The sequence below is a fragment of the Pan troglodytes genome, chromosome 5 (genome assembly GCF_028858775.2).
Source record: "Pan troglodytes isolate AG18354 chromosome 5, NHGRI_mPanTro3-v2.0_pri, whole genome shotgun sequence".
NCBI classification, from domain to species: domain Eukaryota; kingdom Metazoa; phylum Chordata; class Mammalia; order Primates; family Hominidae; genus Pan; species Pan troglodytes.
The window spans coordinates 80,906,012-80,933,065 of record NC_072403.2 but is presented as its reverse complement, the minus strand read 5'-3'; the positions used below and the strand labels follow the sequence as shown (position 1 = coordinate 80,933,065).

The 27,054-nt window shown below is 34.0% G+C and overlaps 1 protein-coding gene across 5 annotated transcripts in view; it reads right to left on the bottom strand.

Moving 5' to 3' along the window:
- Window positions 1-27,054, bottom strand: part of ADGRB3 (adhesion G protein-coupled receptor B3) — a 753,008-nt gene that overhangs the window by 428,301 nt on the left and 297,653 nt on the right. For 3 of the 5 annotated variants that reach the window (XM_016955757.3, XM_054686001.1, XM_054686002.1), the window contains exons 4-7: window positions 24,531-24,692; window positions 17,229-17,393; window positions 4,199-4,363; window positions 3,588-3,752 (exon numbers count right to left, since the gene is read on the bottom strand). In XM_016955757.3, coding sequence (XP_016811246.2) covers window positions 3,588-3,752; window positions 4,199-4,363; window positions 17,229-17,393; window positions 24,531-24,692 — 657 coding nt within the window. The remainder of the gene's footprint in view (window positions 1-3,587; window positions 3,753-4,198; window positions 4,364-17,228; window positions 17,394-24,530; window positions 24,693-27,054) is intronic. The other 2 variants (XM_054686003.2, XM_016955760.3) reach the window with 1 other exon arrangement.

Here is a 27,054-nt window from a genome sequence, read left to right as displayed (position 1 = left end):
ATATTTATAGATAAACATCACAATAATTCCTACATTTCTGGTCTAAGTTGCTAATATTGTATACATTTATGATATGGCTGACTTACTTCACAAGTGTTTATCAGCACATTTAACCTGGAGGCCTCACCCACCACTTACAGACAAAGCAGCTGTGGTTCCAAGAAGGAAATTTTATGTATAAATAAAGTGTAATTTTTACGTGTAAATGGTAGGTTCCAACTTAGCAGTTAATGACTAAAGAGTAATGATCCTAGAATTGGAGTTATAGAAGTAGCAAGCCCTTCTCCTGGGAGCAGGGCAAAGTGGTTCCTACGAAGCTAGAATGTAAACTTAGGACAATCCAGCAGTAACACTTGCTTTCTGAATATTATTAACCAGGGGAATATTGGGGTGAAAATCAAACTAAAAACCTAAAAAATATTATGTATGACATTGTAGCAATTAATAAAATTAGGGGAGCTATTACCATCTTACCATTTTAACCTTCAAAGCCTGAGGATACACAATGAGATTGAGATAAATGAAACCATTATCTGGTGAGTCTGACCAATTTAAAAATTGGACCACTTATTATCTTCCCTGTAGCTATTCTATAGCCCAACTAGCATTATTTTTTAAAAATGTTTTCTTATTTCTACAATTATTTTTTATGAAAACAAAAGAAATATATTTTTTGTCATCAATGATGACATTTTTAATACTTTTATTTTATCTATCTACCAGCAAAGAAATATCCTAATCTTGAGGGGAAAATAGTTTTATTTTTCATTTTCAGTAGACATTATAACAGCTTTAGATTAGATCCAGATGATTAATCATTATTTTCATTAATTATTCAAACAAAGATGTTCATATATATTTCTCCTTCCTGACAACAAAAGGCCTCTTAGTAAACTTGATTAATTTGTTTTGACTCCAAATTAAGTGAAGTATAAAATAAATAGTAGTTGTTTTCAGCAACTTGAAGAAAAATTAAGAATGAATAGACTAAAAATAATACTAGAAAAAGCATATTGTTTAAAAAAATTGTTGAAGCTTTGTTGTTAACACAAAGACAAAGATGCCTTAGAAAAATGTTATGGTAATTTGAAAGTTTTCTCAATTTATATTGTCAGTGTGTAAATTTGAAGCAATATAATGGCTGAAATTAGGAACGCTATACTCATAATCACAACAGTAATACACCTTGACTACAGAGAGGACATTGAACAGAGTTGGAACTCCAGTATATAAATCAAATACAATATGGAAAACAGTTATCAAAAACTTGATAAAATAATTTGGGGATGATGTGACTGCACATAAAAAGTTAAATAATTAATATAAAAGAAAAACCCCTTTTGTAAATTAAAAAAATTCTCTAAGAAAGCAGAGGTATTTTTGAAATTAACAGTCACACACAATTTCTGATGGACAATGCAATTTTTGTTTATATAAATGCACCAGACAAGGATATATTCAAAAGCTTGGTGTATATGTACACATACACACACACACACACACACACACATATATTTATTTATTTTTCTTTGCCCCTGTATAAGTAGTGATGTTTAAATTATTTAGCTGATTCAAGAATTCTTTTTAATTATGAAAATGGTATCTATATGCTTGTAAGTAATTTATGGTTATTTTCATCTCATATAATTGAAAAGAGTAAAATGAAAATGTTAATAATAACAAAAATGTGTAGTGTATATAATTTTTTTTTTAGTTTTATGTGATATTTTTTTAACCTGCCTTAAGTCATGAAAGCCAGCAAACAAGCCTGGCAAATAAGGTACACTATCTTTTTCATAAATAGATCTGTAAAATGTTTTTCAAACAGCAGGTGGCAATCTCTGTAAATTTGATTGCAGCAGTACTATCTTGGCTCTATATATGCAGATGAAAGACAATTTTAAAAGACCAGTTAAGAACTGTGGTATGCCCAGACTGGTTTAGATAACATCAAATATTGAAGGGGTTGATTTAATTATGCTTACTATTCTGTGAAATTTCTCCCTAGGCAAAATAAATGTTTTTGTTTAATACATCTTAATTCTTCTTACGCAGCACTGGAAGAATTTCACAGTGGTAATCTGAATAGGTATCATCCTCTTAACAACCCTGCATGCTGGTTACTTTTTATCATATTGAATTCATATGGTGTTAAGAATTAACAAAAGTAATTTTAGATTTTTTTTTTTTTTTCGAGACAGAGTCTTGCTCCGTCATGCAGGCTGCAGTGCAGTGGTGCAATCTCGGCTAACTGCAACCTCCACCTCCTGGGTTCAAGCTATTCTCCTTCCTCAGCCTCCTGCGTAGCTGGGATTACAGGTGCATGCCACCACGGCCGGCTAATTTTTGTATTTTTAGTAGAGACGGGGTTTCGCCACGTTGGCCAGGCTGGTCTCGAACTCCTGACCTCAGGTGATTTATCTGCCTCAGCCTCCCAAAGTGCTGGGTTTACAGGTATGAGCCAACATGCCTGGCCCTAATTTTCGATCTTTTTTAAGCCCCCACAAAACTCCAACTGACATATTGTTACTCTTAAAATCCAGTTCTGTTGTTATTCTTAGTGTTGTACTGTGAGAAGTCTTTATAATACTAACTTTGGAAAAATACAAAGCTTTGACTCCTGGATAGCTCTTAGAATACCTTGGTTTTTCTAAGTTGAAACAATCATGTGAGATAAAGGCAGAAATTCATAGCATTCTGAACTGAAAAGGAACCTCAAAGATCTCACAACCAGCTGTACTCACTGTACCCCCAGGAATCAGACAGCCAGAGAGATCAGTCAGCTTGCTCACAGAGTTACTACCAGCAACAGGACTCTAAGTGGGTCTTCAAATTCTCTAGGTTCAGCACGTTGGCACTATATTGTCAAATTTTAAAATTCTGTCCTATCACATCTTTAGTATACTTATAATATTTTTCTTAGGATCTCATTCTAAAATCCTGACTTTCACTTACTTATTGAGTCCTCAGTGTGTCAATAATATTTTAATGGAAGGTACACATGATTAGGAAGGAGTTTTTGTTCTAAATGATCCTGTAAAATATGTGCTGTATAATCTGGGCAGTTTCTGACCTTTCATTATTTTCTCTGCTTATATGTAAAATCTTTTAATGTAGCAGGACTTTCATTTTTTCATTAGCAATTAAGACTTTATACTTTCATTTTAAAATGCATTCCTCATAGGAATTTCCTTTGCCAATGAAAAATGGGGCAAACGCAAGTAAATGTAGATAATCAAGGTCACACATCAAGGTCAGAGTAATTAGCAACAGAACTTAAAAGCATCTGAATGTCAGCGACACTTCTTTATCTTCTCATTCATTTCTTATGTCTTTACATTTCCAGTATATATATCCTAAGGCAACTTGTTTTGTATTCTCCACAAACAAATATTTCACATGGAACGATTCTGTGACACATAAACAAGGGATGCCCCACATAGTACAGAAACAAGTAAATTGCCACCTATCATTAGTAGTTCTTTAGTTGAGGAATATGACCCTTAACCAATGACAATATTTTTAAATCTTTTTTTTTTTTCACGTTATGAAATGTTTCTTTTGGAATAATTTGGGTTCATTCTCACCAGGGCATCGCTGCTCACTGCATCTTCTCACTTCTTCGCCCGTTCCTTCACATTGCTGCCCTGTTATCACTGCACCCTGACAGGTCCTTACTCGCCTTTCCCAGCCGCCATCACAGGACTTGGAACAACCACTCCAATGACCCCACTGATTCCACTGACCATTGGCTGAAAGAAATGTTTCATGGTCAATGTCAGTCATCTACCACACACTCCTTTAAAAATTTTAAAATCTGAGAATGTTACTACCCCTTCCATTTTTGTTAATCTACTACTGTGAATAAACCTTATTCAAATATTTAACTTACAGGTCAAATATAGAGCATTGTGAAGAACAGTGTAAAAAAGTGTAAAAAGTGCAAGCTCAGTGCTAAACTTCCTCAAATGTATTCGTAGTTCATCACCTGAATTTTATTACTTTATTAGCATGGCATACATTAGAATAAATTCTGGTATAATCGGCTTCATTAATAAATACATGTATACACACACACACACATATATATATATAATGATTATCTTCTTTCATGACCCTCTGGCATAGTTCTGACACATTTTATAACGTGCCCTTTACATGGTACGAGTGCCCATGATATGCAGGAATCAAGCCCTACCTGTACATTCAGGGTTATAGCACTCTCTGCTTTCTGCCCATGGCCCTCTGCATTCGGAGCCTCCATGGGCAGCTGCAGTGCACTGCCGGCTTCTCTGCTGAGTCCCATTCGAGCACGTTACTGAGCACTGGCTCCACGAACTCCACTCTTGCCACTGTCCATCAACTACCAAAGCAGAAAAAGAGACAGCATGAGGATATCTTCCAATAGGACAGGCTGTACAGAAAGTACCTGGTAAAACCACCCTTGAAGATGAACCCCAATCAATGGACTATGAATGAATACAATGGAAGGTCACACCAGCATGAGATTTTATTAACTCCCCAAATATTATTACCTTATTTTCCCACTTTTATTTTATTTTATATATCCAGCATATCTTTTTTTTTTTTCATTTGGAGAGGGACTCTTGCTCTGTTGTCCAGGCTGGAGTGTAATGGCATGATCCCAGCTGACTACAACCTCTGCCTCCCAGGTTCAAGCAGTTCTCTTGCCTCAGCCTCCTGAGTAGTTGGAATTACAGGTGCCTGCCACCACACCCCAAAATAATTTTTGTATTTTTAGTAGAGACAGGGTTTTACCATGTTGGTCAGGCTGGTCTCAAAATCCTAACCTTAGGTGATCCACCTGCCTTGGCCTCCCAAAGTGCTGGGATTACAGGCGTGAGCCACTATGCCTGGCCTCCAGTATATCTTTTGATTCACTTATTTCTTCAAAAATATTTATTGATCACTCAAAGATGCAATACATTGTGCTAGGAGATGGGGTACATAAAACAGTGAACAAACTAAATACTGAGCAAGACCTTATCGAGCTCATATTTTAGAGAAAGAACCCCTAGAAATAAACCATGAATTACATGCTAGATAAATCAATTACATGGCAGTGTTGTAAAGGATAGTTTCAGGACATTGTGAGATAAGACTTTGGAAGGTCCAGAGAGTCTTTCTTGACAAACTGAGGCTTCAGGCAAGCCTTGAAGGATAAAGAGAAAATACTTAGGATAAAGGTATGTTCCATGCAGAGGAATATACAAAGATCTTTGGAAGAAGAATCATGGGCATTTCCAGGAACTGGATGAAGGTCATTGTGAAAGGCATCTAGAGTGCTGAGTTAGGAGAGATTGCAGAAGTTTTAAAAAAGAGAGAGGCTAGATTATGAAAAACTTTCATCAGCTGTGTTAAGGATTTTGGATATTATTCTCAGGTGTTTAAGAAGCCATTGAACACACCTGTAATCGCAGCACTTTGGGAGGCTGAGGCAGGCGGATCAAAAGGTCAGGAGATCGAGACCATTCTGGCTAACACGGTGAAACCCCGTCTCTACTAAAAATACAAAAAAATTAGCTGGGCGTGGTGGCGGGCGCCTGTAGTCCCAGCTACTCTGGGAGGCTGAGGCAGGAGAATGGCGTGAACCCGGGAGGTGGAGCTTGCAGTGAGCCAAGATTGTGTCACTGCACTCCAGCCTGGGGGACAGAGCAAGACTCCGTCTCAAAAAAAAAAAAAAAAAAAAAAAAGAAGCCATTGAACGATTTAAATAATACATAATACCATAATACTATGATCAGATCTAGTGTAGGATGGAGAACAAATTACAGAAGTTGGGAAGGATCTGAGCTGTGATGATGAGGCAGTGCAGATGCAGTGTCTTGGAGAGATTAGAAAGTTACTAGGAACGGGTGGTAAGAAGAAACTGAAGAACTGGCCATGGGAGCTGAAGCAAAGAGAGGATCCAGGTGACTCTTAGATGGCTGTTTTCTGATGACTGGAATGTAATATAGACTGTTCAGCTTGATTTATCTTTGGGAGATTCAAATTGAGATTCATGTATTCATTCATTCAAATAATTTTGAGAATCTATTAGTCATCAGACACTGTGATAGGTGTTAACAAGATACACAGAAATAAAAGAATATAAATACTAACCTCAAAAATTTTATAATTTAGGACATTCTGCATGCAAATGAATAAATAAATACATAAATGTTTAAAGACAATACCATCTTAACATGAAACATGAAGTATTTAGGCTTTCAGAGGACATACTGCATCTACTGGGGATGTAATTATAATAGACATAGAGTGGTGAGTTATGGACAATTTAGACAAAGTCAGCATTGACAAAGGCACAATCCCATATGCCACAAAATAGAAATAAGCAAAGGATTTAACCAAAAATACTTTCCAGATTAGAATGTGCAAACTAGCATGTAAATGTTATAAATGCATCAGTCTGTGGATGTCTACTTTCTTCCAAGATCAGTTCATTGTTCTTAGTCAATTTGATCACAGGTGAAAGAGAATTCACCACAAATCTAAAGTTTCAAAATAAGCTAATGGTGCTATGAAAATCCATCCAAATAAACAAGAAAGCCTGGCAGAATATAATAAGTACTTTCAATCTAACTTCAAGCCTTACATGTAGGTATTAAAAAGAGATTGTTTAACAGGTATCCAGCTGTAATTAATAAACCCTTTATGAGATTAAAAATCACAAAATGCCAATTTAATCATTCCATTAATGTAATTTTAGCATCTCACTTTATTAAAAGTGCCTGATACAATCATATTGGTTATGTAGTCTATTTTCCAGACTAAAAAGAAAATTCTAGTGAAGCAATAGGATATTATAAATTATCTATTTCCCCTCTATTTTGGCTTTAAACGTGAGTGCATTTTTCATTTCAGAATTTTTCTATTCAAAGATAACATTTATTGAGCTTGCAGTATGAAGCCTCACCATCCTAAGCATTCTGAGAAGGGTTTATAAAAAGAGATTCATGCCCTACACCTTACAATCTATTTGGCAAAAGGATGTACAGTTACGCACATTATTGAGAACATTCAGAAAGAAAGCAGCACATTAACAAAGGTGAATTAGGTGCTGCTAAGCTAATCTTAGTGCTGAGTGACTAGAATAAAGGACTATGTGATGTCCTTAAGTATTCTGCTTTAAGGTAAATTTTGAGTATGATTTATTATGAATGCAATAGTTATATGTTTTCTGGCAAAGAGAGAATAAGAGTGTCTAGCGAAGATGTGGCATCTAGAATGTGCAAGTCAAATGTCGAAATCAGAAGATAATTTGGCAGGGGATTGAATTTCTATGAAGAATTAGGAAGGACATTGCTGAGATGATATTAGGAAGAATGAGAACATCTATTTGTGAAGTGTTTTGCTCATCAGGCTTTTACTGAAATAAGACTGCATCAATAATAATAAAATTGTTTTGAGACTTTAAATTCATATATTTGTAGTTATAGTTGTTCAATCCTTTCTGACCATGTACATATTCTGTGTTAATGTTAAAGCTTAAGAGTGAGTTAATATTAGAAATCTGAGGAGCAATTTGAGGTTCAACGCTACCATAAACATCAACAAAACATGTATTTTAGATGGGGTCAGTTTTGTTCACAAAGTCAGTAACAGAAAAAATAATAAAATTGAAGATACATCAAGTGGGCATTTTTTGCGATTTTATTTTACACTGAGAACCAAAATATCCTTTTTGAAAGTTAATTGCACTTTTTTTGCAAGCTTTTTAAATTTTTAAAATTATACTTTAAGTTCTAGAGTACATGTGCACAACGTGCAGGTTTGTTACATATGTATATGTGTGCCATGTTGGTGTAATTGCACCATTATGAAGGAATTGGCTTGACAAAATAACTCATTGGATATAAAAAACAAAAGAGGAAAGGCCTAATATTTCTTTAGTGTGTCAAGTCCAAATCATTGAGAAAACAGATAATTGAAAAGTCAGGTAGGAGATGAATATATAAATTTAACTTAAAAAACTAGACAACAGACTATATATATATAAACACACATGTAATATATATACACACATACATATATACAGACAATAGACATTTTATGTATATATATAATTTTTAGTGTCAAATATGAGACATTGTTTTATTTTTAAGTTTTTCTTTTCAGTGATATTCTGGATTAAAAAAATTATTAATGGATTTGTTTTATGGGCCGCAGCCCCATAACACTTCTAGAAACCCTAGTGTCATTTTACTGAATGAGAAAAAAAATAGAGAACAGGAAGGCTTTGGGGGGGTAGAAATTAAGAGTTCTGTTTTGGATATTTAAGCATTTCCAGATAGAATTTGTGCATTATCTTTTAGGGATAAATGTAGAGAAATGTAAAAATAAAAACAATTTATCATATTATATATCTCTATTTCTTTTTTTATAACCACTCATCTAGGTTCTCCAAGATGTGAAGGAACAGCTTTTTTCTTGTTATCTGATGTTTAACTGGGGAGCTAAAGTGGTGAGGAAGCTGCTTCTCCTTCAACCCTGCATGCAGGCTTGACTTTTTACCGGGCTCAGCAGAGAGGTAGTAGAGACAATCAATGTCTCTCCCCACTCAATGCCTGCTCCTTGTGTATGGCTTACTTCCAATATTTGTAAGAGGGACCTCTCAGGGTCATTGCAAACCTACGAATTTAAAAATACCTCAAAGCTTTCTTTCTGAAACTGTGTTTCTATTGAAAACTGATTCACATCTCAGCATTCTGTCAGAAAAGAGTTCCCTGGTAAGCTGGGAAAACGTAAACACTCCACAATCCCTCCTGGAGTCTCGTAACACACACAGGAGTAAAGATTTATAGAGAATTTAGTCTGTGATTGGCATTGCTCAACTGCGCCATGGGGGAGCTGTGGTGATAAGGACTGGCTGAGCTCTGCTCTTATGAACATGCAGTCCGGGGGCTGTAGTAGGGGCAGATGATAAACGAGTAAATGAATAAACCAGAGCGTTTCACTAGAGGTGTTATGAAGACAACGTGATAAAGAGGGCGATGTGATAGGGAGTGCTCAGGCAGTCTCAGGAGACGACGATATTAGAGCTGAGTCTGAATCACTGGACAGAGCCAACTCTTAATTTCCACCTCCCCAAAGCCTCCCTGACCTCCATTTTTTTCTTATTCAATAAAATGACATTAGTGTTTCCAGAAATGTTATGGGGCTGAGGATTGTAAAATAAATTCACTAATAATTTTTTAAAAATCCAGAATATCACTGAAAAGAAAAATTAAAAATTAAACAATGTCTCATTTTTGGCACTAAAAAATCTTTTACATGTAAAATATCTGTTGGCATGTGAAGATCTGTGTTCAGGAACAGAGAGAAGGCTGGGGCTTGTGGGGATCCTGGAAAAGGAGAGGTGGAAAGAGATGGGTTCAGATGCTGTGCAGAAGCCAGATCTTATAGGGCCCTATAGGCCATGCGACCAGGGAAGATGCAAAGTATGAAAAGATTTTAAAGAAAAGAAGTGATAAGATAGAATTTACATTTTAAAACCTAATATTGTGGTTTTGTGTAGAACGGATGGTACAGGGGCAAGAATGCGTACTGTGAAATATTGGGGGACTATACTGTATGTAGTCCAGAGAGAGCTGATGGTGGCTTGAATTATGGTGGCATCAGTGGGCATAGAAAAAACATGGATGAATTTACAATGTTTTCTGGATGTAGAGCTGGCAGGTTTGTGGTAGGGTGCAGAAAAATAGAAAATTAAGGTTGACTTTTAGGATTTTGGCTTAATCAAATAGGTAAAGGGTTGATCATTTTATTGAACTGGGTTAGACTAGTGTTCAACAATCTGGGTGTCTATAGCCCTTAAATCAAAATTTCTATCTTTTTGAGGTTAAATTTGGAATGCCATTTTAGACACAAAGCAGCGAGTACTGCAATAAATAACCTTTGTTTAAAAATTTACTTCTCAAATTTAATTGAAATGTAATACCTAACTTCTTTTTTAATTCATAGAACACCATTTAATAAACACTGAACTAGAATACATAATTTCTTCTCTCATATGTAGCCAGGTCAGAATCAACACTTTCTTAGGCTGTTTCAATTTCTCTTCTTTCTCATCAGAAGCACTTGCAGTTGGATTCTTTTTTCTTAATGTTAGTTTTCAATTTAAAAACTCCAAAAGTCTATTGCTTTCTGAGCCATTCTACAAAAGTGACTAAGAATCAAGAATAATAAGGCTGTGTTTTGAAGCTGGGAGAATGCTGAGAGATCAGCCTGCCTTACCATCCTGTAACATGCTTCCTTATATACCGGTGTCATACTGGGGACAATTAAAGTTTCACTTCAGCAGTGTGACAAATTACCAGATTTTCTGAAACTGGAAGAGTTAAAACTGCAAAGACTAAATTGCTAGGTTCCTGGGGTCTACTTTGTTATATGAACCTCCTCCCACCATACATATGGAGTTGCAGTTGGGCTGACTTTGAAGACAAAATTGCATTCTTTGTACAAGGGCCAAATTAAATTCTATAATACATTTTAATAAATATATTGTTTTCAGTCTGCTTTTACATCCTGACCAGTAAATGTTGGCAATTTAGAATAGGTTAGGTAAAAAGAACCACAAATTCGATTATGTTGTGAATATTTTGGATAATAAAACTAACATTTCAGCAACTGTTCTGGGTTGAATATTCTTGATTGATTAAGTCATAGGTAGGAAAGAACTAAGGGGGAGAAAAATTCTGGATACCGGCTTTAAAGTTATTTCATTTTGTGATGGCAAAGTTGGAGAGTTCAGATTTGTATTGAGTTGGGAGTTACCCAGAGATCTGTAAAGACTCTTTCGGGACACAAGACTGAAATGTACAAGCGTCCAACTTCTGCCCAGCATAGTAGCTCATGCCTGTTGTCCCAGAGCTTTGAGAGGCTGAGATGGAAGGACTGCTTGAGGTATAAGTTTAAGATCAGCTTGGGAAATACAGTGGGACCGTGTTGCTACAAAAATAAAAAATAAAGTTAGTTGGGTATGGTATTGCGCACCTGTAGTCTCAGCTACTCAAGAGGCTGAAGTGGGAGGATGCTTTAGCCCAGGATTCCCAGGTACAATGAGATAAAATCATGCCACTGCACTCCAGCCTGGGTAACAGAACAAGACCCTGTCTCTAAAAAAACAGAGTACAACCTCTTGCTTTGGGCATATGTTGAGAAGCAAAAATCTGTCTTCCATTTGCCATTTTATACTAAACTACATAGGAGGAAAATAAAAATGCAACATCATTTTTAAAAATTAGAATTAAAATATAAACAAATGATAATGGTAAGGCTAAGAAGGATAAAAAAGTTGATAAGTTAAAGTTTGAATGAGAAAAAATATTAAATGGTAAAAGAAAGCAAGCCAAGATTAATAAAGACACAATTAATTTAAAAATCTTTTAAGCTAAGAACTGAAAAAGCACTGGAATAATGCCCAAAATCTAAAATGACATAAAACAAATATAATTGTCATACAACAGGCTAGAAGGCTAAGAAGATAAAATCCATACCAATTAAAGAACAGGTTAATGAGGCAGTATTTGAGTTACAAATTATAACAACCTCATGCAAACACAATCAGGGACCTTTGAACCAAGTTCCAGCAAATGTTGAGAATCTTTCCATTCACTGTCTTCACCAGAAGGGCACCCTGCAGAGAGACTGAGGGCAGGGCATCCTCCCATAGATGCTGTAGACCAAAATTTTAGGTTCATAGCAGACTGAAGCCTCTCGCTCTATATAACAGAAATATTTGGGTCTACCTGTTTATGAGGCCCTACTCTTAGGTGATTCTTTCTCTCTTCTTAGAGTTTGTAAGAGTAGGAAATATATCTGGAATCTGCAACATGGCAGCATCCCTCTGGCAGGGTTTGGGCTCCCAGGAAAGCATTTCTCAAATGCAGCTTGACAGGTGTGACACTGCTCAGCCCAACAGACTGACACAGCTTGTATGAGAGTATTTCTTCCTAGCAAAAACCTGGGAGAAGAATCCCTTTGAGTCTATGACTAAGACAGTAGAGCTCAATAATTATCATAATACTCCTAGTTTATTTGACCTATTTCTTCCAAAATCTCTTAATTTTAAAGTAATATATTCATATAAATCATTAAAAAATCCTCTACATCGATTTTTTACTATTCAAAGTATTTCTACCTAATTATAATAATATGTCAATCCTGTAATATAGAGGGGTAATTAATACTGACTCCATTTCATAAAAAAGGAAATTGGAAAATAGAGTATATAAATTGCCCAAGTAAATATTTTAATTAAGGATTGTGACTGAACTTTAATCCATATCTTCTGAAAAACACACCACTCTTTTTTCCACTGAATCATATAATTAAATCCATTTATACATATATGTCAGTATACAAATGAAGACTTATTTACCAATAGAACTTTCATTTATTTTAGTCTTTAATCTGTCACCCAATTACTATTTATCCTTGTCCCCTATATTATTTATACTCTACTGCATGGAAACATATCAGATTGAGAAGTGTCCACGCTGAAAACAGTAAGAACTAAACTTAAATCATTAGCTCCTCTAATATTCAACTACTGACTAGGGGAAAATATTACTATAAAGTAAAAAGCTATAAAGAAAATTAGCATAAAACTTCAGGCTTTTAACTAAGATCTTAAGCTTTTTATGTTCCCCGAAGTGTTTAATTTTGGAAATGGTTATATAAATTTTATTTTGGGTATATATATCTATATAATTTTAATGGTAGTCATACTGGAAAATGCAACTTTCCATTATGTGCGACACTTTTCTCCTGTTAAATATTAATAAAAATCAAGACCATTAAGGACAGAGGGTTCTAAAGTGATGAAATCACCATAGAGGGGGAATCACCATAAAAAGACACTTACAGCTAGACCTAATTAGCAGCTTGCCTGATGCTCACAGAAAAACTGTTATCTCTAGTTAGACCTAAACCATATCAGAAAACATCAGTAGCATACGATGACACTTAAAAGAGAAAAACAAGGTCACAGTGCAACTCACAAAGTACCAAATATTCTTCTTTCTCAGCTAATATAGTGACTGCTATTTCTTTACCAATTATGGCTGGTCTTCCCTTCAACTAGATGATTTATTAAGGTTTATTATCCAACCATAGAATTGTCACACCTTCCGAACAGCATCCGGTTCAGAAGAAAGGCCGCTCGCTTCCTTAAACCCTCTGCCAAATCACTTAACACAAGCTCAAATCCCTTAAGTAATTCAAACACTCCATTGCTGAGATCCCCACAGTTCCCTATGTTAGTTTCCCCTCACTCTCAAGAGTAACAAATTCAGCTAGGTCAGCTACAGGTGTGATTCTGATGAACTTTGGTTGAAGGGCGTTAACATACTACTATTAATACTTTCACAGTATTTGCTCCCTATCAGGTTCTCTACTTTACAGCATCTCACAAAGTCCACCCCATTACAATAGTATTACAATAGCATTACAATAGTAATACCTGTCCTATGAAGTGGGTATTACTATTGTCCCCATTTTACAGATGAATAAACTGAAGATTAGATGAGTGACACAATTATATTAAAAGGTAAAAATCTAAATTTAAATATGTGTTCTCTTGCAAAAGTCCAAGATCACTTTCCTCCATCATATCAATGTATTATGAAACAGACATAGAAAATGTCCTTTAAATTTTGGGATATTAGAAATTTGGATATGTTCATGTCAAGAAAGTCCACTTAATAGTAATTTTTCTTGTTTCCACCAGGTATATATAGAGTTGCATGGAGACAGAAACAGGAAATAAAAGAAAATTTATTTATCCTCAAATATGTAAATTATTAATTGAGAATTGACCATTAAGAAGTCAATTATCAATTAATGACTACAATGAAAATTCAGAGAAAATAGAAAACATAGTTTGGACCACCAGAACTTTGGTGAGATAAGTAAAACAGATCACAAAGACCACTGAACACACACATACACACACAAACATGCACCTTTCCATAATATTGTAATTATTAGTATAGATTACAAAAGAAGGAATAGACCACGTTATGTTTATGAGCCAGGAAATTCCTTTTGTTGCTCTATGCCTCTTGCCTGTCTTGCTTCATTAGTATCAGCCCCCTGTTCTCAGACAGGGGATGCAAATTAGTAACTAACAACTCACACTAGGAAATACTATACCTTCATTTTCCTTCCTCCTTATATGGATCCCAGGCAATGGTTTTCTCTCACCTCAAAAGAAGTGGGAGGAAGTTGTGCATTGACTCAGCAAGGAATCTGATAGCATATTATCTACTTATAGGCATATATCAAACTCTGAATACATAAAAGTATTTCATTGTTTGATACAAACAATGCATGTCATTCCTACATAGTGTCTATTTCGCTAGAGTGGTTTCATGCAGTTTCTTAAAAGCAGGAAGCTTTACGACTATAATGCTTTAACATTATCCCACACAAAAATGTCACTGCCCATTATTACCACAGCCCACCCCGTCAAATCCTGCAAAAGTAGTGAGTAGTGGGAGACACAGTTTGTGGTTTTACATGTTTCTTCTGTCCTCCTCTTGTCCACACTCTAGTGCAGGTCCTGATCTACATTCTTCACTGCTGATGTACCTATCACAGCTTTATTCTTTAATGTGATAGCTTAGGGATATCATGTAGTATGGTTAGAAAAAATGTTGCCTGAAACCACTGAATCCTCAAGTTACCATCTTTCATTGAAGCTAGCGTATTTATATGAGGTTTTCAGAAGTGCATTCAACTTTGCATATGCTTATGTCTGAATCTTCTGAATGGAAAGGAAAACTTTTGAAATCAGGGACTATATATAGTTCTCAGCTGTGCCTTACATCTCATTGATAGTTGATGATGCTTTCATACCCAGTGAAGGTGCCTGAGTTCAGCTATAAGATGATGAGTTCTAAAGAGAAGTTCAAATGTTTCCACCAAATAAACCTACATATTTTAAAATCATAACGTCGATTTTTTTGGCACAGCCTGGAAACTTAAAAAAATCCTAGTTATTAGAGTTCACTTTCAGATACTAAGTTCATAGGGATACAATGTGATAAGAATTCTACATCTTTTATGATGCAACTAAATTCAAGAATGAAAACAACGGAAGTCAGAAATGGCACATGATACGTTTAAGTACTCAAGGATATGCCCATATGTTCACTTATGAGAGACTATGAGCTAGGCTACATTTACAAATAATATAGTCATAATGCACAAAAACAAAGGACCTACATGAAAGAAAGCCATCTGATTTTATTGGACTTAGAGTGCTTCCAATGATAAGATAATACCACTAATATCCAAGTAGCTTAAAAACTTGTGTTACTACTTGAGTGATAAAGTTCCACAACCATATCAACTTAAGAAAATAAGTTTTCACATCTGAACTGTAACATAGCCTCTCTACTGATATCTAAGGATTTTGCTCCTAGAAAAGTTAATGGAAAGTAGACTATGAGAAACTTGGTTCACAATATTTTAACCAATGAACGCCATTTTTATGTTTGTATTTATGAAGTCCAGCTGACATAAAAGAAGTAACAAAAAAGTATTTAAAAAGTTTCTATAGTTAGTTCTTGTCTTTTATTTCTCCATATTATCTATTTCTTTGCACTTCATGGACAAATAAGAGTAAACTATATTTGATTCTATGTAAATGTTACAGCTCAGCATTGAAAAAAATTTTTAAAAATTTAAAAAGTATAAATTTTTCCAAATCTTTGTTGAAAGCACAAGGCATCACTACATATGTGTGTGTCTGCCTGCCTGTGTGTTTATAGAGAGAGAAATAAGACAGAGTGTTACTGATCTCATAAATAGATTTTCTAGTACTGGTTAACAAATAAGTAATCATGGTTTTGACCGTCTAATATTCATAATTGTATGAATATTAACTCATAAGTTACATTCATAATTCACAGAATTCATAAAATTTTAGGAAATATTTATATTAGTCAGTAAAATAATGTAATTATAATTATTTGCCTTCATCTTTAATTCTAGTCATTAAGTACAGGAACCTAGTAGTCCTTCTCTGAAGGGAACAATTAAGTTTGTTAGATGACTTTTGCATATCTACACATTGGATTGTTTTTCATATTCTTCACGTTTTATATATTTAAAACTTCCAGAAGGACTTTGAAGCATTGCTTCATAGTTCAGGACATTAACTTGGGGGTATTTAAAGGGTCAGTGGGACTGAGGGTGAGTTTCAGGATATGTTTGGAGGACAACAGTACTGGGATCCCAGCTATGTTGCTTGCATGCAGAATATGTGACTAAATGGGCTAATGAGAAAATCTCCCCAAGAAGAGAGCGATTACTTATACTGATCTTTGCCATCTTAGCCTTTGCAATTATCCATTCATGTCTATCTCTTTCTTTAAAATGTGTCTTTGCTAACACTGAGAGATTATATCATCTATGTGTGTGAATTTTCTTCTATAACTTGTAAGTCCTTTGAAGCTGGACATTATTCTTATTTATTTTGGAGGAATTTGTTTGATGTTTGAATAAACTAAATGACAGCATTGTGAAGGCTTCCCTCTAGCATGATGGGTGAAATTAATTATCAAGGATAGATAAAATAGAATAGAAACATTTTAAAGGAAAGAAAAATTTAAAAATTTAAATTTAAAATTAAAAATTTAAGATAACATAAATACACTCTAAGAACAGACTGTATAGACTTCATAATCCCATAAAGATTGTAAATTGTTTATAATTTAGCCATTTTATGCATCCAGCAAGAGATCTAGAAAGTCTGATTCCCTAGCACATGGTCAGTGGTACATTGCCACTCCCTAATTGAATAAGTGTAAGAGAATAACATAGGAAGAACTGGCTCTAAATCAGATCTCCCTAGTTCCAGTGTGAAGGCAATAATTAATCTCAAGTCTTTAGGATTCCTTGTAATTTTCCCAGAAGGAAAAAGCCAAGTGCAGATAAAAATCTTAGTGAAAAATATTAATATACACATTTGTAGAAATATAATAAAGGTAAATGTTGATTGACACTAAAGGACATATTCTACAGTACTACATATGATAGAATCAAGAAAAGTACCCAGTTTTAGGCAAGATACAATGAAAAGGACACATTTCCCAACGTGACTGAATGAAGGTTGTACTCTTAATATTTCTTGTGTACACTAGGAATCATATAAAAAGCACATAATGCAAACATAACCAAATGCAGAATAGGCTCACCTGGGCAAAGAGCAATATTACAAGGCTTATGATGTGTTTCAGGTCCTTCACATGGCCTTCCTCCATATTGAGGAGGTGTGCATGACCTTGTTCTTGTTCTTTGGCCTCGACCACATGTAAATGAACATAAACTCCATGGTGACCATTCCTCCCATACTCCGTGTACTGTAATAAAGCAAAGAAGCTTCAACAACAAAAGCAGAGCAGTAAAATCAAAGATCATTTTCTTTATAATTAAAAAGCAAAACTCATTAAATAGACAAATGTAAAGATATGTTAAAACTCAGTTGAGATAACATTCTTATTTTTTATAAAATACAATTATTAATTTAAAAATTCGTTAAAATAATGAAAAATTGCATGTGCTTTTTTCTGCATTTGAACAGTAATTCATGTCATAAATTTTAAACCTTTCCTTGTGTTTAATGGAAACGCACCTCTCTCCCTTATGGTAAAACAGTCACAAATTATTTTTAAGTTGAAGTAATATCAACTAGTAATATAGAAAACTAAATCTCTTATAACAGAGATAATCTCCTAGAGTTCCGTTTTTATTTAGATAGCCAAGGCCCAACATAATTTTCCTAACATTTATAAAATTTTGGGATTAATGACTTCTATTATATTAGAAAATTTTAAAAAATCTGAAAATTGAGAGTGCATATTAACTTTTAACATCACATTTTAGAAAATAGATTTTTTGCCATTTAAAAATGTGGGTTTAAAGTTACCATATTTTGAATAAAAAGAATTTCAAACAGAATGTCTACTCAAATAAAATATTCCTCTTTGCCCTGTTTCAAAATGAATGGAAAATACGATAATCTCTTTCTAATGACTATGAAACCAGAAGATGCTTTTCCTCCTCTAACAACTTGATAGAACTGGAAATCTAACTAATTTATATAAATTTCTAAAGAAAATAATTATGCTTAACATAAATATGAATATATCAATTCTTCAAACATACTACTACAATGAATTCACAATTGATCTTAAATAACATAATTTGTGTTCTTTCAGAATAACCACTGTGAATAAGTATTGTTATATTTTGCAAAAGACCATGAAGATTCAGTATTTAGGCTGGGCGTGGTGGCTCATGCATGTAATCCCAGTGCTTTCAGAGGCCAAGATGGGCAGATCACCTGAGGTCAGGAGTTCAAGGCCAGCCTGGACAAAATAGTGAAACACCATCTCTACTAAAGCTACAAAAATTAGCTGGGCATGGTGTTGTGTGCCTGTAGTCCCAGCTGCTCAGGAGGCTGAGGCAGGAGAATCCCTTGAATCTGGAAGGTGGGGGTTGCAGTGAAGTGAGATCGTGCCACTGCACTCCAGCCTGGGCAACACAGCAAGACTCCATCTTCCAAAAAAAAAAATATTCAGTGTTTGATCCCTTCCCTGCATGGTCAAATCACCACTCTCATCCTAATTCTTAATACTTGAGACAATACATAATAGCACCCTAATAGACAACATCAATAAAAAGGAATGAGAAAAAATGTGCTTTTTTGTTCAAAAGCTCCTGTCTTGATGTTGGACCTCTAGTCTTGCTATACTCTTAGAAGTTCAAAAGGCCAGATGTTTGATATGACACCCACAGATATGATTAAGGAGAGTGAAATTTATAGAGGAAAATGACTCCCCAAAAAGTTCATTTTTTTCTTTAACATTGGTAAGGGTAAGCACAGGTTCATAAAAAGTGGCAGATGAAATATGCAAGTAAATATAATACATCTAGAATTTTCTTCATATGTATGCTTAGCAAGTTGTTACTTTAGAAACACACATAGTATACCTTAATTGTGAGATACCCCATCCCTTTCTATTGGTGTTATTTATTTGCCTAAATTAGTTGTGATAGGATGTTTAAATATTGAAAAAACAGCCAATAGAAATATTCAATGTAAATCTCTTTAAGATTCTGAGAACCTTGTTGGGAAATATAGTTTTAAAATAATATGTAGGAAAAAAAAGAGGGTGACAAAAAATATGATGTTTTACTTTTTTCCCATAAAATTTTGGGAAAACAAAAGCCAATTTATATCCATTGATATATATATATAAAAGTAAGTCTATATTTAGCTCTAATAAAACTAAATATATATAAAAGATGCATATATTACCCACATATATAAATATTCATATATGTATATATGATCAATTATGGCAAAATAGTTTAAAAGTACTTACATTAATATATTTTGGCATATTAAATGAATATTTTTATAAACTATTGCATTTATTTCAAATTACCAATATTTCTCCTAAAACAACCTTTTCTCCTCCAATTTTAAAAACCTTTTCTCCTCCTATTTTAAAAACCTTTTCTCCTCCTATTTTCTCCTCCTATATAAAAAGTTAATGATGCTATGTAAAATTCATATTGCTGCTTCCACTCATTTTTTTTTCTGTCAAATCATACTGTTCTATATTGCACAATCCCAGAAAAAAAGGAAGATGCTAAATTGGCATATTTTCCTCCATGAATCTCAAAAAATGTTGATTAACCTTGATGGCTTAGTTAAATTATGAAACTGGAATCTTCAGAAAATTAATCTCACTTAATACTTTCTAACAGTCTTTATGGCTACATGGTAAAAGTTCATGGCTCATTCACATCATTTTAAAAAAGATTTTTTTTCATTTGACAAGGATACAAATCACTAACAATGTTATTTTAGATACTATTGAGTTAGTAGAAAATTATAGCACATACCACATAATGTTTATAGATGCTATTCATAAGACTAATGTTAAAGATTAGATATTTTTATTTTAATGGCAAATTGTTATATATTTTTTAATTTTGCAGCAAAACATGAGAATCTATAAATGTTCTAGTTCATTTAAAATGATCCTAATAAAACCAATATATTTAAATGAAATTCCTTCATTTTTATAGTTTTCCTCCTTAGCTTAGGCATTAGCTGTATTATTATATGTCTTTTTGTGATAACTAGAGATGAAATGAAGAATATGCCATATACAAAATATATTCAACCATATTTTGAAATAAACATATATAAATTTTCTCATGGTTTAGATTGAGCTGTACATAAAATAAGTGAAAGGTTTTATTTTATTTATTTTATTTTGAGACGGAGTCTCACTCTCGCCCAGGCTGGAGTACAGTGGCACGATCTCGGCTCACTGCAATCTTTGCCTCTCAGGTTCAAGTGATTCTCGTGCCTCAGCCTCCTGTGTAGCTGGGATTACAGGCGCGCGGCACCACGTCTGGCTAATTTTTGTATTTTTAGTGGAGACGGGGTTTCACCATGTTAGCCAGGCTGGTCTCGACTTCAGGTGATCCTCCTGCCTCCGCCTCCCAAAGTGCTGGGATTACAGGCGTGAGCCACCGCACCCGGCCAGGTTTTATTTTTTAAGAAATAAATGAATATAAGAATTATAACATTTAGCAAAAAAAAAAAAAAGAAAAAGAAAAAAATTCAAAAGCATTCCTTGGCCTGCAGAAACTTCTGCTACAGGATTAAAGTACATAAAGAGTACACCAGTGGCTCTCAGCCAGTGGCAGTTTTGTTCCCCAGGTGACATTTGGCAATGACTAGAGACATATTTGGTTGTCACAACTTGGGGGAAAGTGGGGGGCTACTGGCATCTAGTGAGTAAAGGCCAGGTATGCTGTTAAACATTAAAAAAATACACAGGATGGACTCCCCCAACAAAGACTTATTGGGATCAAAATGTCAGTAGTAATGAGGTTGAGAAGCCCTGGAATAAACCATAAAATTCAACTAGGGCAATAAATTGTGCTATTGAAAGTAGCGCTCTATTTTTCTCAATTTTCTTTGTTTATGTCCATTGTTTTTTACTTTGAGTAATAAAGGCTTTTGAAGAGAGTACAATGTCAAAGCAAAAATTCTGCTAAACGTCAAATACCTTAGGATACATATTGAAGTAACATATTGCATAATTTAATTAAGGCAGACTTCTGAAATTTGAATATGGGTGAATGGTCACTAATTTATAACACTATTGATTAGATTTTATAGTACAAATAAATATAACTTCTAATTCTATAACTCCACACATTTTGTGGAAAGTGACTTTAATATTCAATTTGTTCATTTATTGTGTCATTTTCATTAATTAAATGCCAAATACATTTTAGTGTCCAAAATGTGACAAATCAGTTACTGATTTCTGAGTTAATTTTATTCTTAGGAATTTATTATTTTAGGAAGATATTTCTATTGTTTAAAACATTACAAAAAAGTCACTTTTTGTCACTATTTTCAGGATATATTAGAGATTGCAAAGTAAGTACATATTTACCTGCACAACAAATAATAACATAAAACATTTGAGCACAAAATATTTCATAACAAATACCATAACCAGATGAAAAAATTCCAATTCTTATAGTGGGGCACTTATTCTCTATTTTTAGTTCGCTAAATTATCCTTTATGTTTGGAAAATTAAAAATAAATAAACAAAACTTTTCTCATTTTCTTTACTTCAACATTCTGAACTAAAACAATGATTAAAAGATAAACTTCTTCTCAATGGTACTATTTAATCAAATTTAGAAGGAAAAAGACTTCATGCATATAAAGGTGAAGAGGGGCTAGTAATTGGTATGCAGTTCTGTAGGTGTAAGGGTAAAAGGTTTGAGTCACTTATGCCTAGTGTTCCATTATTGGAACACTAAGCATGTGGGAGTTATTTATATTCTACCGCTCAAGGTCATCACCAAGACCTGATTTTTCAAATTCAAAAAATTGCAACCTCAGGCATAAATGGGGACGAAAAACTTTAATTTAAAAATCTTTAAATTATGGAATATTAGCCTTCTGGACATCAGACACAGTGCAAAAGTGGATTTGGCAGTTCTGTGGGGGAGAAGCGCTCTGATCCCACCACAGATGTTCTCTGTGAAGGCATTAATCAGTGGTCTCTGGTAGAAGGAAGGTAACTTTCATATGTCATCCTTTATAAATGTGCATAACTAGTGGCTGGGAAGTAGACTCTGAATGGAAAATTTTTGAGAACACTTTCCAATACATTCAGACTTACATTTGGAGATCCATTTGCCATAATACTATCCCTGTATGTTGAAAGGGTCTTGGCTATTCAAACACAGGCTGATTAGATAAATTTATATTTCAAGTACAGCATAATTCTTTATTGACATTTTTCTCATTGTCAAGGACATAAAACTTGATCCTGGATCTCCTTATTTCAATACTGTAAGTAGGGAACAGCTTTAAGTATTCTTCCCAGAAAACCCACTCTACCCACACCCAAATGAAAATAAGTATCTACCCTTGTGGTATGAAGATTTCATTTCTAAAACATGTTGGTCAAATGATACATAATCACAGTTAGATAGGGGGAATAAATTCAAGAGATCTATTATACCGCATGGTGACTATGGTTAATGACTATATATTGTATTCTTAAAAAATGTAAAGAGAGTGGATGTTAAATGTTCTCAGCACAAAAATGATAACTATATGCAGTAATATATTTGTTAATTAGTTACATTTAACCATTTCACAACATATATATATATATATATACCTCAAAATATCATGTTGTACAAGATAAAAACATACATGTTACCTGCCAGTTTAAAAAATAAAATAAAATAGAATCCCCTGGTCCTTACTTCTACTTGTTTTTCTTCTGTTGCCAAATGTACCTAGAATCTGTCTGCTCTATGAATCCTGTTTTTAATCATATTTTTCATCTTCTTCCCCCTTTCACAAACTCCTTAAACATTTTTTCTTGTGAATCTTTTTTTTGTTTTTACTTCATGCTTTTTTCTTGCTCTAGTTTAATTTCCACTGAGCCTCACTGACTTTTCTTGTTCTTAGTGGCAATTATTACTCTTTTCCAGTTAATTCTGCCTTTCTTTCCTCATAGGTTTCAGTTTTCTGCCCTGCTTAGCTTTTAATTCTACTTCATCTACTGCTTTGTTACCTCCCAATTCTATTCTAAAGGGATCGCCCACCTCATTGCATCATTCCTCCACCTTCTGCCCACCACTTTCTTTACTTTTTATTTCCTCCACACTGTCCTTTTTTATTGTGATAAAAAGCATATAATGTAAAATTTACCATCTAATCAATTTTTAGTGTACAACTTAGTAGTATTACCTATATTCATAATGTTGTGAAACAGATATTCAGACTTTTTCATTTTGCGAATCTGAAACTCTACACCCATTAACAACTCTCTCAGACTGTCTTTTAATGGACCCCTTTGAATATTCTGCTGGAAAACTGACATTATTCCTGTTCTTACTCCGTGCCACCCACTCTCTATTCTTGCTTTTAGCAACTGTGGAGTCAGCCATCTCTAGAAATGGAACTTAATGAGAAACTTCTAAGCACAAGCTAGCAGATGAAAGGCTGCCACAGTGCAAGTCACTTTCTTTACACCCATCCCCTTTTGGAGGTCCCTGGAAAGGCTGTGAATGCAAGTCCACTGTCAACTGCAGCTGTCAATATGTTTATAGTCACCCATCCACCACATAAATGGTTAGACAAAAAGATAAATCTGGAGATTCACAACATCATGTGCTTTGAACTTCTGGAAACAAAGCCCAGAGTCCTATTATTACTTATTTTTACATGAAAGTCTGTAGTCTGGGAGGGAGAAATGTCTATAATATGCATGCGTGCATCAACTGAAGAACAAAATTGTGATGTAACATGGAAAATCTGACACTAAGTGGGCATGCTATTGTTATGCTTCATTTAACATTAAAGATCTCTCTCTCTCTCTCTCTTCATTAAGTTTCATTTAAGTTTACAAAGCAGTGGATACCTCTGATGATGAAAGTTACTTTAATGAAATAAAATACCAAAAAGTTATTTGGTCAGGGACACTCTTTTCTTTGATAGGGTCAGATAAGTGATAGAAAAACTGCTGACTGCCTGACAGACTATGTCAACCACTGCCTTAAGCCATGAATATACATTATATTTTTAGTATGTAGGCAGATTACATTTTTCCTCAAGCATTCAATTGAACATTTTCACCATCTAAAACACAGAAAGATATTTGAACCTTAAATATTATTAGAAGTAGATACACAGATTAGAAACTGATATTTGCAGTGAAGAGGGGAGCCATTTACCTAATTTGCTGACTGCTTTAAAAGCAGAAATAATCACAGACATCTTAAAATATTACAGTTGAATAATAATTACACTTATCCACTCTAATCAAAATGCCTATACCCGTTTCATATGAAAATAACAAATCGTTCCAAATGCGTAGCATGACACAATTCAATAACATCCACAGTTGTAGTTGCTGCTAACACTACCTGGACAGAGGGCAGTGTTATTGCAAACCCTTGATTCTCTTAATGGGCCGCTGCAGTGTGTCCCGTAAGGTGATACACAAGTTCTGGTTCGCACCTGCGACCCTTGACCACAAGTAACCGAACATGTGCTCCACTGGGACCACTCTTCCACACCAGATTCACCTGCGTGCAAGACAACAAATAAACATGAAATACTGTCTTAAGTATTCATCTAGTAAGCATTATACCAAACTGACATTATGACATGCAAGAATAATTTAAATGTAAAAATATGACCATACATCAAAAGGTACATGAAAACATTTAAGAGAAAATGAAGTTAAAGACGAATGCATATAATGCTGATGCAAACACCAAGTTTTGCCATAACCTTATTAGCAAAATACTCTTCACAAATTACACTGTACCATGGACACTATGAAGGAACTAATGAGCATTTTTCAATGTGACTATTTGTTGAGGTGATTCTCTTCAAATTAATCTAAGACTTTGTATTTTGATGGAAAAGGAAGCAAAATATATTTCTAAGCTTACTCTATGGCTTTGGCGGCAGGAATATATTGATGTGTTCCTCCTTAGTCCTTTATTGCATAACACCCTTTCTAATGCTAGATGATGTGGAAACCTGGGAGCTTGGACGCATCTAATTTATATTGTATTGAGTACTGATATTTATAGTTTATTACTAGTGCAGTTCCTACTTTTTCATACTATGATAGCTGTTTATTTTGTGGTAATTTATTTAAATCCTTCTGCTAACAATTTCACCTATGATCTAGAGTAGTGATTTTTTAACTCAAAATAAAGAAAAATTTCTTGATAATTTTCATTAATTTGATATGGAATTAAAATTTATTTAAAATGGAGTTCTAAAAAGCTAATGAATGTCAAAATTCATTAATTTTCTTGGAGTTAGCATCTCAATAAAACTATGTCGAATTTCTTTTATTATGTCTCAAGGAGACTCAAAAGTCAAACATTTCTATGACCAACGAAATACACTTCTATCATGGCATCATGTTCAGGATGAATTTTAAAAATTGATTGGAAAATTTGCAGTTGTTTTCTCCAAAGTCACACTGGATCATTTAGCTGCTAGCAGTTAACTACTTAAGTTAACCATTTAGTCACTGAAAAAGTTTGTAGGTGAAATGTTTCTGAAAACTTTGTATCACTGATTAGTAGATCAAAGAGCAATTTAACAATATTTTATGTTTCTGTTTATAATTTGCCTTTGAAATAGAATTCAAAGGATAGAATATGATCATGTATTTGTCCATCGTTTTCTAGAGAGTTAGTAAATGACTTGAAAATTATTTGCAGTGCTACTCAAGGCAGCTGGTCCACAAACCAGTGCTCTAGGGAAGAAGGAGTTTGGGCCAGAATGTAATTCAACACACAGATTTTCTCAGTGAGAAATTTGTTCTAAAAATGAAATGTCAGCTTAAATAAAACCTGTGCTTGATGAAGTAGTTGGTTTTACATTCTGATGTAAACTGCTTATTCCTTTGAGAGATCATAACGGCCAGTTTGCGGACAAACACTGATCCACTAACCACACTTTGAGTAGTACCATTATGACGCATTTGCTCTTATATTGCACCGAGAGGCATAGATGACCATCTGTTTATAACTGGACATATATTGTAAGGGCACAGACAATAGTAACTGGGATGACAGATTACATCAAATGGGACTGCTTTTCAGTGTTGTGATCAGTGTGATTTGAAAATAATGTATAGATAACCCTTCATCAATTCAGAATTTTTTTCTTCACAAATTTATATATTGCTAATTTCATAAAAATGTCCTTGGATGACTATTTGAATAACAGTTAAAGCCATGCTTCATAATTTGTTCTTTTACATTAAAGAATACTCTATCAAGATTGAAAATCATTATTCTATAAACCAAATAGAAGGATAATAGTTAAAAAATCCACATATATGTATATATGTGCATGTAAATTTAGCAATAGAAAATTTAAGCTGAAGTTAGGGAAAATATAATACACTTTTTAAAATGATGTTCTGAACTATGATGAGATTAAGTGAGGTATAAATATTATGGTTGCATGTTATTAATTAAAAGTCAGAAAATTATGAACAATGTGGATTCTATAAGTGATATGATAAAGGTTATGAATAAAATTAGTTCTATTTTACCATAAAAGCAGTCCTTTTCCTCTTGCACTGTCATAATGACAGAAAACATAATTTAACTAAACTGAGCAGTGAATTCAGATCAAGCCCTATATTTAAATTACTTTCATACAAGTATTTAAACATTTGGGTTGCTTCTGAATGTATGATACTGCAATGATGCTGAACAGGCTAAGCAGTGGTGACTGGATCATGAGAGTTTGATAATGAATGCTCAGAATTGGTCTTGTCACTCTTCCTCTCTCTTCATTGATCAAAAATAAACTAAGTAAATAAATAAAACATTGGCTTTCCGATTTTGAATTAAAATTTTGCCAGTGAAATAGTGGCCTACCTATCAAAATGATCTTGTTATAACTCAA